Source organism: Orbicella franksi, chromosome 13 (assembly GCF_964199315.1).
Source record: "Orbicella franksi chromosome 13, jaOrbFran1.1, whole genome shotgun sequence".
NCBI lineage: Eukaryota > Metazoa > Cnidaria > Anthozoa > Scleractinia > Merulinidae > Orbicella > Orbicella franksi.
Genome location: NC_138157.1, coordinates 13649237 through 13661542, shown reverse-complemented (window position 1 = coordinate 13661542; position 12306 = coordinate 13649237). Strand labels below are relative to the sequence as shown.

At 39.8% G+C, this 12306-nt stretch overlaps 1 protein-coding gene across 1 annotated transcript in view; it reads left to right on the top strand.

Moving 5' to 3' along the window:
- Positions 1 to 11872, top strand: part of LOC145465043 (uncharacterized) — a 33518-nt gene extending 21646 nt beyond the window's left edge. The window contains exons 8-12 of the mRNA XM_081448846.1: positions 7713 to 7781; positions 8000 to 8083; positions 8971 to 9140; positions 9642 to 9782; positions 10170 to 11872. Of these exons, the coding sequence (XP_081304972.1) occupies positions 7713 to 7781; positions 8000 to 8083; positions 8971 to 9140; positions 9642 to 9782; positions 10170 to 11872 (2167 nt within the window). The remainder of the gene's footprint in view (positions 1 to 7712; positions 7782 to 7999; positions 8084 to 8970; positions 9141 to 9641; positions 9783 to 10169) is intronic.
- Positions 11873 to 12306: the final 434 nt, after the last annotated feature.

Here is a 12306-nt window from a genome sequence, read left to right as displayed (position 1 = left end):
CTGCGAACAGGCTTCTGGCGAGGACGAAAAAAAAAATTCGGCGAGCGCGAAACAGAGGAATGAGGTAAGCGATCGCGGCGGGACCCTCGCTTCGTTCGGGCTCACCGGGAGCCTGTTTGCAGGCTAGCGGAAGGTCTGCTTCACAAATTTGCACACGCGTTGTCCGATCAACTGAACACCTGGTCATTTTTATTATTAATATTTATTTTATTTTTATTTTTTATTTTTCATGGAAAGTCGTTCAGTAAAATGTAACAGAGAGTAAAGTAGATACCACATAAAAAGACAATTACTGCACTTTCAAGACTACAAGAGATAAACAAATAAATGCTAGGCGCTGCTGATATAGAAATTTTAAAAACATGGGAAAATTGACACACAGTAGGTTAATTAATTTGTCCTATTGCAGATGGAGACGTTGGCGGTGGCAAAATTTCTGGGACAAAATGTTTTAATATAAGGCATTTCCATTTGATAGTTATGTTTTTTTATTTCGACGTATCTTTCAGTCATTATGTTTCCTCGAAGTTGTATCTTAAACAGGGAGAAGAGTAAAGGTTGTTCACTCAAGTTACATTTGTAAATGAAGTATTTGGCCACCATTAGAGGTTGATGGTGTTTGAGTGAGTTTGTAGGTCCGTATAAAAGAGTTGAGTCTGGTAAATAAATGTTTTCACTGGTGACTTGCGACTTTCAGTCAAAGGATCAATGTAAAAAAAGCTACTTGGGAGCACTTTAAAATCATATGCTGGATTGCATGCTGTTCTCTTTTACATAGATGGCATAAATTAGTCATCAGATATTATGTTGGCTTTTTTTTGAGTTTGTCTTTAGCGTAGATGATGTTGTGATTCATCTTGAATGGTCACCGGGTCATTTTGCTAGTAGTTTCTGGAACAAGCCGAGCTTGCACGGCATGGGCTCATGCGAATATGAGCAAATAGCAGAGAGGACATGGGATTCTAGCGTGGACAAACCAGCTTAACCGCCAGTTAAGACTCGTATTGTCAAGTGAGCTCAAGCCATACGAAAGGGTCTCCCATGAAAATGTTTAATTGGAACAGTGGAGCATGATCGATTTCAATTGGGGAATGGGGGAACAAAGGCAAAAAAAGGGGGAACATGGGAAAGGGTAAGAAAATGTGAGTAAAACAGGGAGCGAGTACGGATAATTGCGAGAACAATGGAATACAAACAACTGTTGAGGGGAACAAGGAGCCTCATATGAGGACATCTGCGTACTTATAATACGTAACGGTCGACATTCATCTGAGGTCAGTACCGGGTGGATTTAGTAGGGAATTAACCCTAGTGGAGTGTTGAAAAGTGCTTATGGGTGAGACGTAATGAGGGAAAACAATTATATAGTTTATGATAAAGCAGCTGGAAGTATATGTGACCCGTGAATTTTATGGAATTCCACGTGAAGTTTGCTAAGACATTGCTGTTGTCTGGTACTGAATAGTTGCCAACTTATAACATGAGGATAATTACCACACAGTAGACTCAGAACATACCCGGGTCTTCATTTCCTAATGTATAAATGCTGTCCACTTTGCGCCTTGGTTGGAAACTATGTTTTACACACTAATAAAATACTTGCAGTCTTAAGCATGGGTATGCCAAATTAGTTTTCACGCCGGAGTTCCTTCCTTATATATGTATGTTGGACAGGTTCAAGATGACACGGCCGGAGAGTTTTACAACTGTGTTTCTTGAAGTACAACCTGGCGGGTATCACGGAACTTTCGCTAACGCTGCGCAACTCTAACAGTTAATCACTCATAATGCATCTTAGATGCCATTCTTAAAATGAATGACGGTATCTGTCGTGCAAAGGAGAAAGCACGCGTCGCTAGAGAACATCTTCCACCTATATATATCTGCTTTCTTTGCAAAACGCATATCTTTCGCCACGCTCTCAGGGTCTTGCTAGCAAACGGTTTGGTGTTCAATGCTGAAACTGTCCTCCAGCTACTTATTTTCAGCTCCATTGAACCATGCTGACTTTTTGGGCGTTTTTGACGCCCAACCAGTCACTCTTCACCTGCCCAAGAGAGATCAGGAGTAATCCGAGGGTAATTTCATATGGGGAGGCTCCTGCCCGACGTTTAAACGCTTACCCTTTCGTACACTTGTTTTGACTGACAAGATAACTTTTTCATATACCATCTATGATAAGTGCTGCCCCTTTCACATACTTAAAGTCGGCACAACGCATCCCCTTTTCAGAAACTTGCTATACCTTTTTCGGGTAGAGCCTCCCCGTGTAGTCTATTAGAGGAGTACATCCCTGAGGGGTGGGGCGGGGGCAAATTTGATGTTTTCCATCGCATCACCGCGTCGTTACCATAAACTGAATTTTCCCACAGATTTCCTTTGACTTACTATTGGCCTTTCAGTTGCTCAAGAATGACGGTGTCACCCAAATCAGCCAACATTTTGGGAGCGGTCACGCGCACAGTTGCCATATCATCATCTGTATCAAAGAAACCAATAAATTTTTGCTCAGAGTGGATTCGTCGTTTTCTTTCACGCTCTTTTACTCGAGTGACATTAATCATTGACTCCAACCAACGTAGTGAAAATTTTGTGCCATGAACGTTCCGCTTCTGTAGTGACATCAGCTATCTACTTCTTTGATCCAATCCAGGATATAACAGATCTTGACAAATACAAACCGTTTTTAAAATGCCTGTTAAAGACATATCGCAAAAATGTACTCGCCCGTCAAAACGTGCAGTTAAAGTACGAGAAACCACCTCGCTCCCCCGCTCCCCCCCCACCCTCCCAGCCAACTCAAAGTTACGGTACTGTCACGTGCAACATGGCTCGGTGCTTTCGCTCTGTGATTTGCTAAAACTGCTGTGGTTTCCCGTTGGGAAATCCCTACTAAGGTAAGGAATAATTCCTAAACATTAAGTGCAGTTGATTGTTGCTTCCTTGTTAATACCGCCGTTTTCTATAAGCGAATTTTAAATGTGCAATTCGGCGATCAACTTGAGCTTTATAACGTAACCGTCTAAATGCGAAAGTGGGTCAAATTTCAAAAATACGCCAGCTGTTCTTATTTTATAGCGGGTAGAAGCCTCCAAATTCAAAATCCTAACTTCTTCTCCTTGAAAATATGTCAGGAAAACAAACAAAAGCAAAGAAACGTGTATTCCGACGAATGTCAAATTTTGCTAGTCAAATTAAGAGCTGCCGTATGTTGATTTCGGAATGACATGAAAGGTCAAATGGTCGCTCATATCGCTCAAGTGACCTGTTTTGAAAATATTCTCAGAACTGGCCGATTGATTTACCCCAATTTTTTTTTCGCTCGAAGTGTATTTGAAATGATTGTTCTTTCCCAGAGTATAGTCTCGTTGGGTGAAGCCGTGTACAAGAGTGCTTTTTTGAGCCTTGAATTTCGTCTAAATTCAGATTTGGTGAGCTCTGTTGCGGAACAAAAATTTAAAAAATTGCGAATAAGCTGAAGAAATAAGGTCTTTTGACTTCCTGGGTTAATCTTTTTTAGAAAGCTTTCACTTTTTGAACGGGAGCTTCCCCAAAATGCCCGATTTCGGCGTCAATTGAGGCCACCGCGAGCGCAAAATACAAAACAATTTGCAAAAAAATAAATAAAAATCTAAACGACCTGAAACTTATATTTTTAGAACTAGTTCACTGAGGCCTTTATTTTGGCAAAGTTTGGGAAAATCGGTTTTTTTCTATCTTGCATGACCTTAGTTGATCCTTTCAGCAAACTGCTCTTAAAGCCTTATTTCTACAGTAATACGTCTCAAGTTATTTTTAGATCACTCCAGGTTTTGGAGGGAGGGTTAAAAAAAGCCCAAGAAAACCCAAATATTTTCATTCTCTTCGAAAACAACCACGAAACACGCAACATTCTCCCCGAAAGTTTAAAAACGTGTCGTTGTTTATTAGCGCCTAGTAACACCTAGCTAGTTCACAGCCATGCTAGTTAAACTGAAATAAACAAATATATGAATTAAATATAATAGGCGAAAAGTATCGGAACTGGATCGGAGGCAAACCAGCTGGCTATTTACAAGCATGACCGAGCTGGAGTTGAACAAGGGTCTACCGAGAAGCAACTCCAGCTAAGTGGTAAGAAGTGGAGTTGAACCCGCCACCTCCGGATTACTGCTACGCGGACTCCACAGAACTGGGTGCCATGTCTAAAAATAACTGGAGAGAAATTACCTTGAGAAAAAGGTCTATATGGAACATTAAATCTCTTACCCTTCACCCTCGTTTGATAACTGAACATTTAACAAATTGACGTCAGTTTTGCATGCGTCTGTCCTGTTATTGATCATGAATTTCGTCATAACGTTGTCAAAGTAGCTGTGGATCCACCAGACGATAGTTGTGTGGATCCGCAGACTACTGTGACAATGTTATGACGAAATTCATTGTCAATAACAGGACAGACGCATGAAAAACTTACGCCAATTTGTTGTTTTTTTTTTTACAATAGCAAATTGTCAAATTGTCCGCTCTCGCTTGTTGACCCATTTCATAAATTATAAATTCATGTGTCTCTCCGCTTATTGACAATGAAAATTAGCCAATGAGCGTGCGAGAATTTCTGCATTTATCACATCCGGGGCAAAATTACTGAATGCTGACTGGCTGAGACAAAGGGCATTTTTCTAAATTACGAGGGCACTTTTGGTAATCAAGAGGGCATGATTACGTGTTGCTGATTGGCTGGGAACGCCTGCATTAAGTTGACTTCCCGCTTCAAACGGATTTTGAAAAGGAATTTCAGAAACGCATCGCTTCTGAGTTTGATCTAAACGCGGTTATTTCATCTTAACGTGAAAGAAAATCGACATGAAGCAAAGCGCAGTCTTTTGCTGGAAAAGCAAATGGATTATTCCATCCAAAAATGTATTGATTCGAAGCTTGAAAAAGGTCGGGACGCCTAGTGTCGCACGAAGCATACAGTTACAGAGCTTCATGGCTGCCAAACTGAAAGTTAATTTCTTCGTTTTGCTTCGGGTCGCCCTATTAGTGTCACAGGTCATCATATCGGCGTAAAAAAGCAGCGTAAATTTTGTTGGTATGTTAAGTTTTCGCGGTGGAAAGGAGAGTTTTGGATTCAAGAAGTTATTAGAGCTCATCTGGACACTTGTTTACATCTTCCGTCGATCGATGAATTAGTTGCACGCCGTTGCAGGCTTCGCAAAACAGGTGAATAAAACTGGATTGGTTAATTAAAGTTTTATTTGTAAAGAAATTGCTTTGAGTGAATTGAACTTGCTGTGTTTTGCTTGCTATCATAGTAGGCTTTCCCCGTTCTACTGCTAGCCTGTTCTTTAATGACAACCGGCAAACCTGTACGCGACGGCAAGACCTTGAAAGTTTTCCTTTGTACAGAATTTTGCCCTTTATGTGATAAACAAGTAATCGCAAGTGCCCTCGGGCAATTAAGGATTAATTTCAATTCACTTGTATTTTGAACGTTTTCCGAATTGCCCTTGTCCCTTCGTGACCCGGGCAATTGTGTGGAAACTTTGAAAATATGCGTGAAATTAATCCTTAATTGCCCTCGGGCCCATGCGATTACATACACTTATCGCAAAAAAGGTGATCGATCCCCCGTGCAGAAAGATCGCCTGTTAAGTCGAGGAGCCCTACAATAATTCAAACTTTTTACATATGCAGCTTATCTGTGCTTTGATGTCTATACCAGCTGTAGCCAGTTTTTAGACTAAACCTTTACTTTATGCTTTTTAAAGATTTTTGCAATACAATCGCCTAGACAGAGTAAAGAGAGAAGACTTCGCATCTCTGTGGATGCTGAAAAGGCTGTAAGTATGGTTGGTACTTTTTTCTGCTCTAAATTGTGGACATGTTCATGATCTTGCCGAGGCGATAAGGCCCTGTCAGTGTACTTTTTGTCAAAACCACACCCCCACTGCAATTCTTTTAAGAATTTATTTAAAAATAAACTAGTAGTAATCAGAGATTATGAGAGTGCGTTCGACGCTCTCACTTTAATATATAATTATATATCGTAAATAAATGATTTCACTAGCTGACTTTCAACCTTTGTCTATTACTAAAATCAACATTTTTCAGCAGCAACCGAGGTTTTACAGTCAGATATGCATAGTGTCAAAGTCCATGCTAGTGAAGAGGTCACGATTTGTTGATACGTTGCGTGACGCTGCCAGTTTCTGTAGTCTCTCAAGTTTCATAGTATATTTAAATTACGTACATTATTCTAAGCTAGCATTTGCAGTCGCGTGCTCGTTTCGCGACTAATTCGAGTATTTCCCCTGATGAATAAAGTAGTCTTATGGATCTTGCCTTCAGAGTACTTTTCCACCGATTCCAAACAATAAAATTTCGACCGGATAAAGACTGAGCTATCTGTCGCGACTGCAACTAATCAACAAATGCAATCAAAATGTAGCTGTTTTCCACGGTTTATCATCCCAAAGCCAGGTCGTGTTAATAAACAAGGACAATTCCCTCAGATTTCGATAAATGCTGCCGTCGAAGCGTTTAAATTCGCCAAAATCTAACGCTGAGAGCACATAATAGCGAGGCGTACGGCGACTGAATGGAAAGAAGTCAAAAAAAAGATCCATCGGAAAGACGAGCTCACGTGGCCTGCTCACATACTCACATGTTCGCCACATGTCTTATCACATGTCTTAGCATTAAACGGTACCAGTTTGCTGGCCGTGACATGCCCCTGCAAAAATCAAGCGGGGTGGCCATTTTGGTGTCCTTACAGGAATGTGGTATTTTTCGGCCTAGAACCGTGCACAGAGAAACCAACTCTGAAAAGCCACAGGTCAAAATTAGGTTTGCGTTCCACTTCGTCGAACGCAATAACTTTTGGTTACATTGCATCATTTATATTTGTTCTAAAAAGTTTGTCGATCGAAAAGTGAAGAAATTCAATAACCGCAATGCAAAGGCTGAAGACTCTCATCCCGAGGAAGCACATCCATTGGAAAAATGAAAGAAAATCACAAAATTGATTTTATAAGCGTGAGTTAACCATTTTAATACCAGAATGACATCGACCTTCTTAATACCATTTTAGATCTGCAACAGTATTTATTCTTTGATTTTATTCCAAGATTCGGAATTTATTTGTTTATTTCTATTTATTTATTACAATTTCATGACTCGCATCTAATATACAAATTATCCAAAAACAGAAATGCCATAAGGATGGTCCGCAAAAGAGTCATAGACCCCATACTTAGACAGACCACTACATTATAAATATATGAAAAAAATATTAAAATTAATATATTCTATAAGCTAAGCAGTTCGGTTGGTATTCATTACCTTTACTTTATGCTTTTTAAAGATTTTTGCAAACAATTACTTCAATAAATTGTCCATCTATCCGGCTATCTACATCTATCTAGTTTACATGTACTCCTCGATTTCTACCGACTCATCTCATGAAAAGTTGGCGAATACTGTCTGACACAAATTGGAGACAGCGAGGAGAATGAAAGAACCAATTGCAAAAATATGATCGAGACTGCACTGAATTTAACTAACCAAATGGGTTTATCACTTTTTGTCTCTTTACATCTTCAGTAGTATAATCCGATGAACTTGATCATGAATTCCCCATAACCATTTCTTGCCATAACTCATCAATTTAATAAATTAAGCTGAGTCATCATAGTATGGTAACTTGCTTGTATTTTTCCTTTGCTCAGGTATCTGTTTGACAACAACATATCTGTGATTGAGCCGGGCTCGTTTCCACACCGGAACTTAGAGCAATTGTTAGTAATGTTTCTTTTGGCTGAATTTTCATTGTGTTCATGTGGAATCCGTCATTTCTCAGTCTGTCCGTTTGTCCATTTGAACCCCTCATGGCTTTTATCGATGCCTTTTAGTTTGAACTGATTGAAATATGCGAAGAAAGTGTTCAATCAGTACAGTTTGTGATTTTGGAACCTTTAAGTTATAATTAACCCATTCAATTTGTATCTTATGGCAGGATTTTGTACAAAAATCCCGCACTATCGTCAATAACTGTCGTAGGTGATGGAAATGGAAAACCCAATAATGTGACGGTTTATATGTGAGTAGATGCTTTTTATGACGCTTTTGCGCTTTCCTTTATAATTGCCTTAAGTGATCGAAAAATGTCTTTACTGTTATTTGAGTTGTCCCTTCCCTAAGATAATTCAGCGTGGCATTTCTAACTCCGTATCTCATGAAGTTTTCATAATAAAAGTTTCATTAACAGTGGGGAAAACGCATGTACGCCTCTTGCTTTGGAACTACATGTAGACGGCAATGTAATAGCATAAATCTATGGCAGAGTTACACAGCAAAAAGTATGAAATTTCAGGGTAAGTCATTTCACCCTCCTAGAGAGAGTCTCTAGCAGGGATTCGCCCAGCCACCAAGGAAGAGAAATGACTCGTAAAGTCAGACTGCTGTAGTACTAGTAAAGAAAATGTGAAGTAGGAACTTGTGCCGGGCAACTTTACCCTGGGGCCAAAATTCTTATCAGCGCAACAGCGCCTCTGCAACTAACAGAATGAACATGCAAAGGATATAATTATTTTCATCAGAGTTCTGACAACAGATTGCAATGAAATTGACTGTTTTTACCCAGAGCGATTGCATGGGCGTCGTGTGCTCTGATGTTATGTCTATAGTTTGGCTTCCTTTTTTTATCATACTAACGTTTCCGGTATTAATCTAAGCCATTTTTTGACATTGTACAACATAACCCTTCCCTTTGAAGCCTACTTCTATTATTTATTGGAAGTTTATCACCAATCTGATCAAATCTACCTTTTATGGAATAACCCATGTACAGTAAATCAATTTACAGATATCATTGTAATCTGTTATACTGCTGTCCCTGTCTCATTTGCAAGACCAAAGAGAGTATTTGTGTTTGTCAGCCTTTAATATCTTTAGATAGGAGTTAACATATCTGACTGCTGTTCATAGGTTTTCCGAGACCCTTCCGTCTGTTCCAGTTAAAGACAGTGTACATTTAAACGTACTTCAAAGAAACGGATTCCGTTGTAGTAAGGACACGTCTACGTGCCAAATCTGTCCAAGGGGAACATATTCAAGGGGAGATGGTGTATCCTTAGGATGTTTACCGTGTCCAGCAGGTAATACAACTGGGATCCAATATTAGTTGTGCTACATCATAGTACTGATACCCCGTTCACACAAACATGTTAAACGTGTTTTAAAGTGGTTTAACTAAACAAGGATAAAATTTATTTGCTCATATCGTGCAGACCCCACAACTTAACAAGGTAAAACCTTATTGATTAAAACTATTATATGTTAGCAAGGTGTTTGAAATTTGTCTTCACAAAATGACTGCAAAGCGTAATCGACAAATGGGAAAGACCTAAATGTAATTTAGTTAAACTTGTTTGGTTGGTGTGAATGGGGTATAAGTGTTCCTGTCTTGTAACATGTAATCACGCCCCTTTTTTATGTGAAGAAATGGCCAAATCGAAAATAGCCACGATTGCATTTTACTTTCTGAGTCGCAATAGCATAACAAAAAAGGGGAGGGTTCCAAAAAATATCATGTATTTCCTTCTGTTAAAGGTATTCATATGCATCTTACTGTTAAACCTTATCATTGACAATTCCAGGGGGCTTTTTTCAAGACTCAGTCGCAGCAATTGGTGTCACTGCTGAGGGACATGGATGTCAGCATTGCCCCAATGGAACGTTTATACATCCAAAATACGCACCTGGAAAAGCATCTTGGGATTGCAAAGCGTGTCCAGAAGGTTATTATTTCGAAATGAGTTTGATATCAACAGTTCTTATAATAACAGAACGCTACATTTCATGACTTTGGTCGTTGGTTTGTTTGGAAAACGTTGGCAACGAAGTCAAAATTCTCTTTGCGCCTAAATCAGCGTTTTTACATCCCTGAACGTAAACCCTTGCCGTGTCACAAACAACATGACTTGCGTGCACATATGCACTGCAATTAGAAGTAACCGTATTTGAGGAAATTTCAGTTATCAGCCTAAGAATGCCGATAGAAGAAAACTGTTTCAGTTAGTCAAAGTTATATAATATGGAAACGCATTTCGGTGTATCATTGTGCTGGTTTTTATCAGTTTTTCTCTTCATTTTCCCGCCATGCTCTTCTTGTTTCCTCATTTCAGGCACTAACACAACAGCTCTGGCTGGATTCAGGGCATGCAGGTACTTAGAGAACTACTTTCGCTTGGATCGCTTTGGTTCATGTACGGTCTGCCCTGGTCAGGGTGTCGAATGTTCCAACGACACACAAAATTTGTCTCCCGGGTTTTACTGGTCACGGGCGAGAAATGGAAGTAACTCCGATAAGTACTTTTACAAACTCCTTATCACTAATTTGGCGATAGAAAGCGACAGCTACGACAACGAATCAGTGAAATACGTTGGTAGAGTTCCAAAAGCCTACAAATGTATTCGTCAAGACTCCTGTCTTGGAGGAATTGATTCCGAATGTGCAGAGGGCTATGCTGGACCTCTGTGTGCCAACTGCCAATCAGGATTCTATAAACGGATGATCGTGTGTCACAGGTGTCCTTCAAAGAAGCTCATTGCCATACAGTTTGGAGTATTGGGCTTCATAGTACTTGTGATCATCTTAGTTATCGCCAAGAGCGAGAAGTCTTCAAAGCCAGGGAAGAGAACCGTAGCTGACATCTTTCTTGCTCACGTAAAGATTGTTATCGGGTTTTATCAGGTTTTGGCTGGCTTACTTCAAGCGTTTTCGTATGTCAAGTGGCCTTCCGAAGTTTCTGTCCTTGAAGGTTACATCAAGTTTGTCCAGCTTAACGTCCTACAGATTGTTTCCCCAAGTTGTGTCGAAAAAAGCTTCGAAATGAATGCTTATAGACATTTCGTTTTCACATTGGCTGGAAATGTGCTGAGTGTCACTGTTCCCCTGTTTTGGTACCTTGCGAGGGTAACGTGGATGAAGGTAAAACAAAAACAACACGACGAAAGTCATCTCATTGACATCAAAAAGTCTTGCCTCAAAATTATAGTATTTCTGTTATTTGTTGCGTATCCGTCTACTTGTGTCAACATTTTTCAGATTCTCCCCCTCTCTTGTCACAAGTTGTGTCCATTTGAGGGAGCTTCTAACTGTCCATCGTTCCTAAGAGCTGACTATTCAATTCTGTGCGACACAGATACGCATAGGAAATACACTTGGGCAGCGTATGCCTCTTTAACATACGTAATTGGCTTTCCTATTTTTCTGGCGTACATCGTTTGGAAAACCCACCTTCAGTCTCAGAGATCCAACAGATTCTCCCTAGCCGATGAAAGAGGCAACATGGAAGCAGTGGCGTTTGCCATTTTGTTTTTGCATGAAAATTACTCACCAAGTTGCTGGTATTGGGAAAGTGTGGAAATGGCACGAAAAGTGATCCTGTCGGCTGGTGTTATCTTTGTAGGATCTGAAAGCCGCACGCAAGTCGGTATCGCTGCCATGGTATCGGCTGGATTTGCAATGCTCCATGGGAGGTTTAGACCAATAACTGACAGATTTGAGGATTATTTGCAAATGACGTCCCTCTTGGTGACGTCATTCAACCTTGGAATAGGTGTGCTGCTGAGGGTGCCTTCAGACGAAGCAAGTGAAAGTCGTGATAACGTCGGCCTCGGAGTTTTGCTGTTGGTGACAAATGCATTGGTAATAAGTATTGTGTTAGGTGAGATAATTAACTATATTGATATTAGCTTTAAATGTAGTCGATTAATTTCAACAGTAAGCAATTATTGGACGAAGCAGAGTACAGTGTATGGCATAAAAAAATTATGCAGTCATTCCAAACGCTGTCTTGTCCAGATAACCAGATTTCCTACCTAAATCTTGAATGTAACAGTCTCTTTTAAACGCGAATAAATCTACTAGCAGTTATATTTCAATACTAACAACCATTCAGTTCTGTATTCAGCACGGTCTAACAACATGCCACAAGAAAGTGCTCACTTTTTGAAATTTTCAAGACATATTGACAGAGTATGGCTACGTACTTTATAATTTATATAAGTATCTAGTTTTTCAATGCGGCATAATACTTTGCAAATATACAGAGCACACTACGCTAGTCGCTTGTAATTACTCAACAGATCTAGTAATATTGGGAGTACTTAAGTATTTCTACGGATCCCAACCGTATGTAAAAGACCTTATGACGCATTTGAAGGCCATCTTGACGGGTAGGATACAGCGTCAGAAATTAGTGTTTGTACGGGGATCTAATGGTAAATAATTTTCTTGAAAACTGAATTCTAATCAAC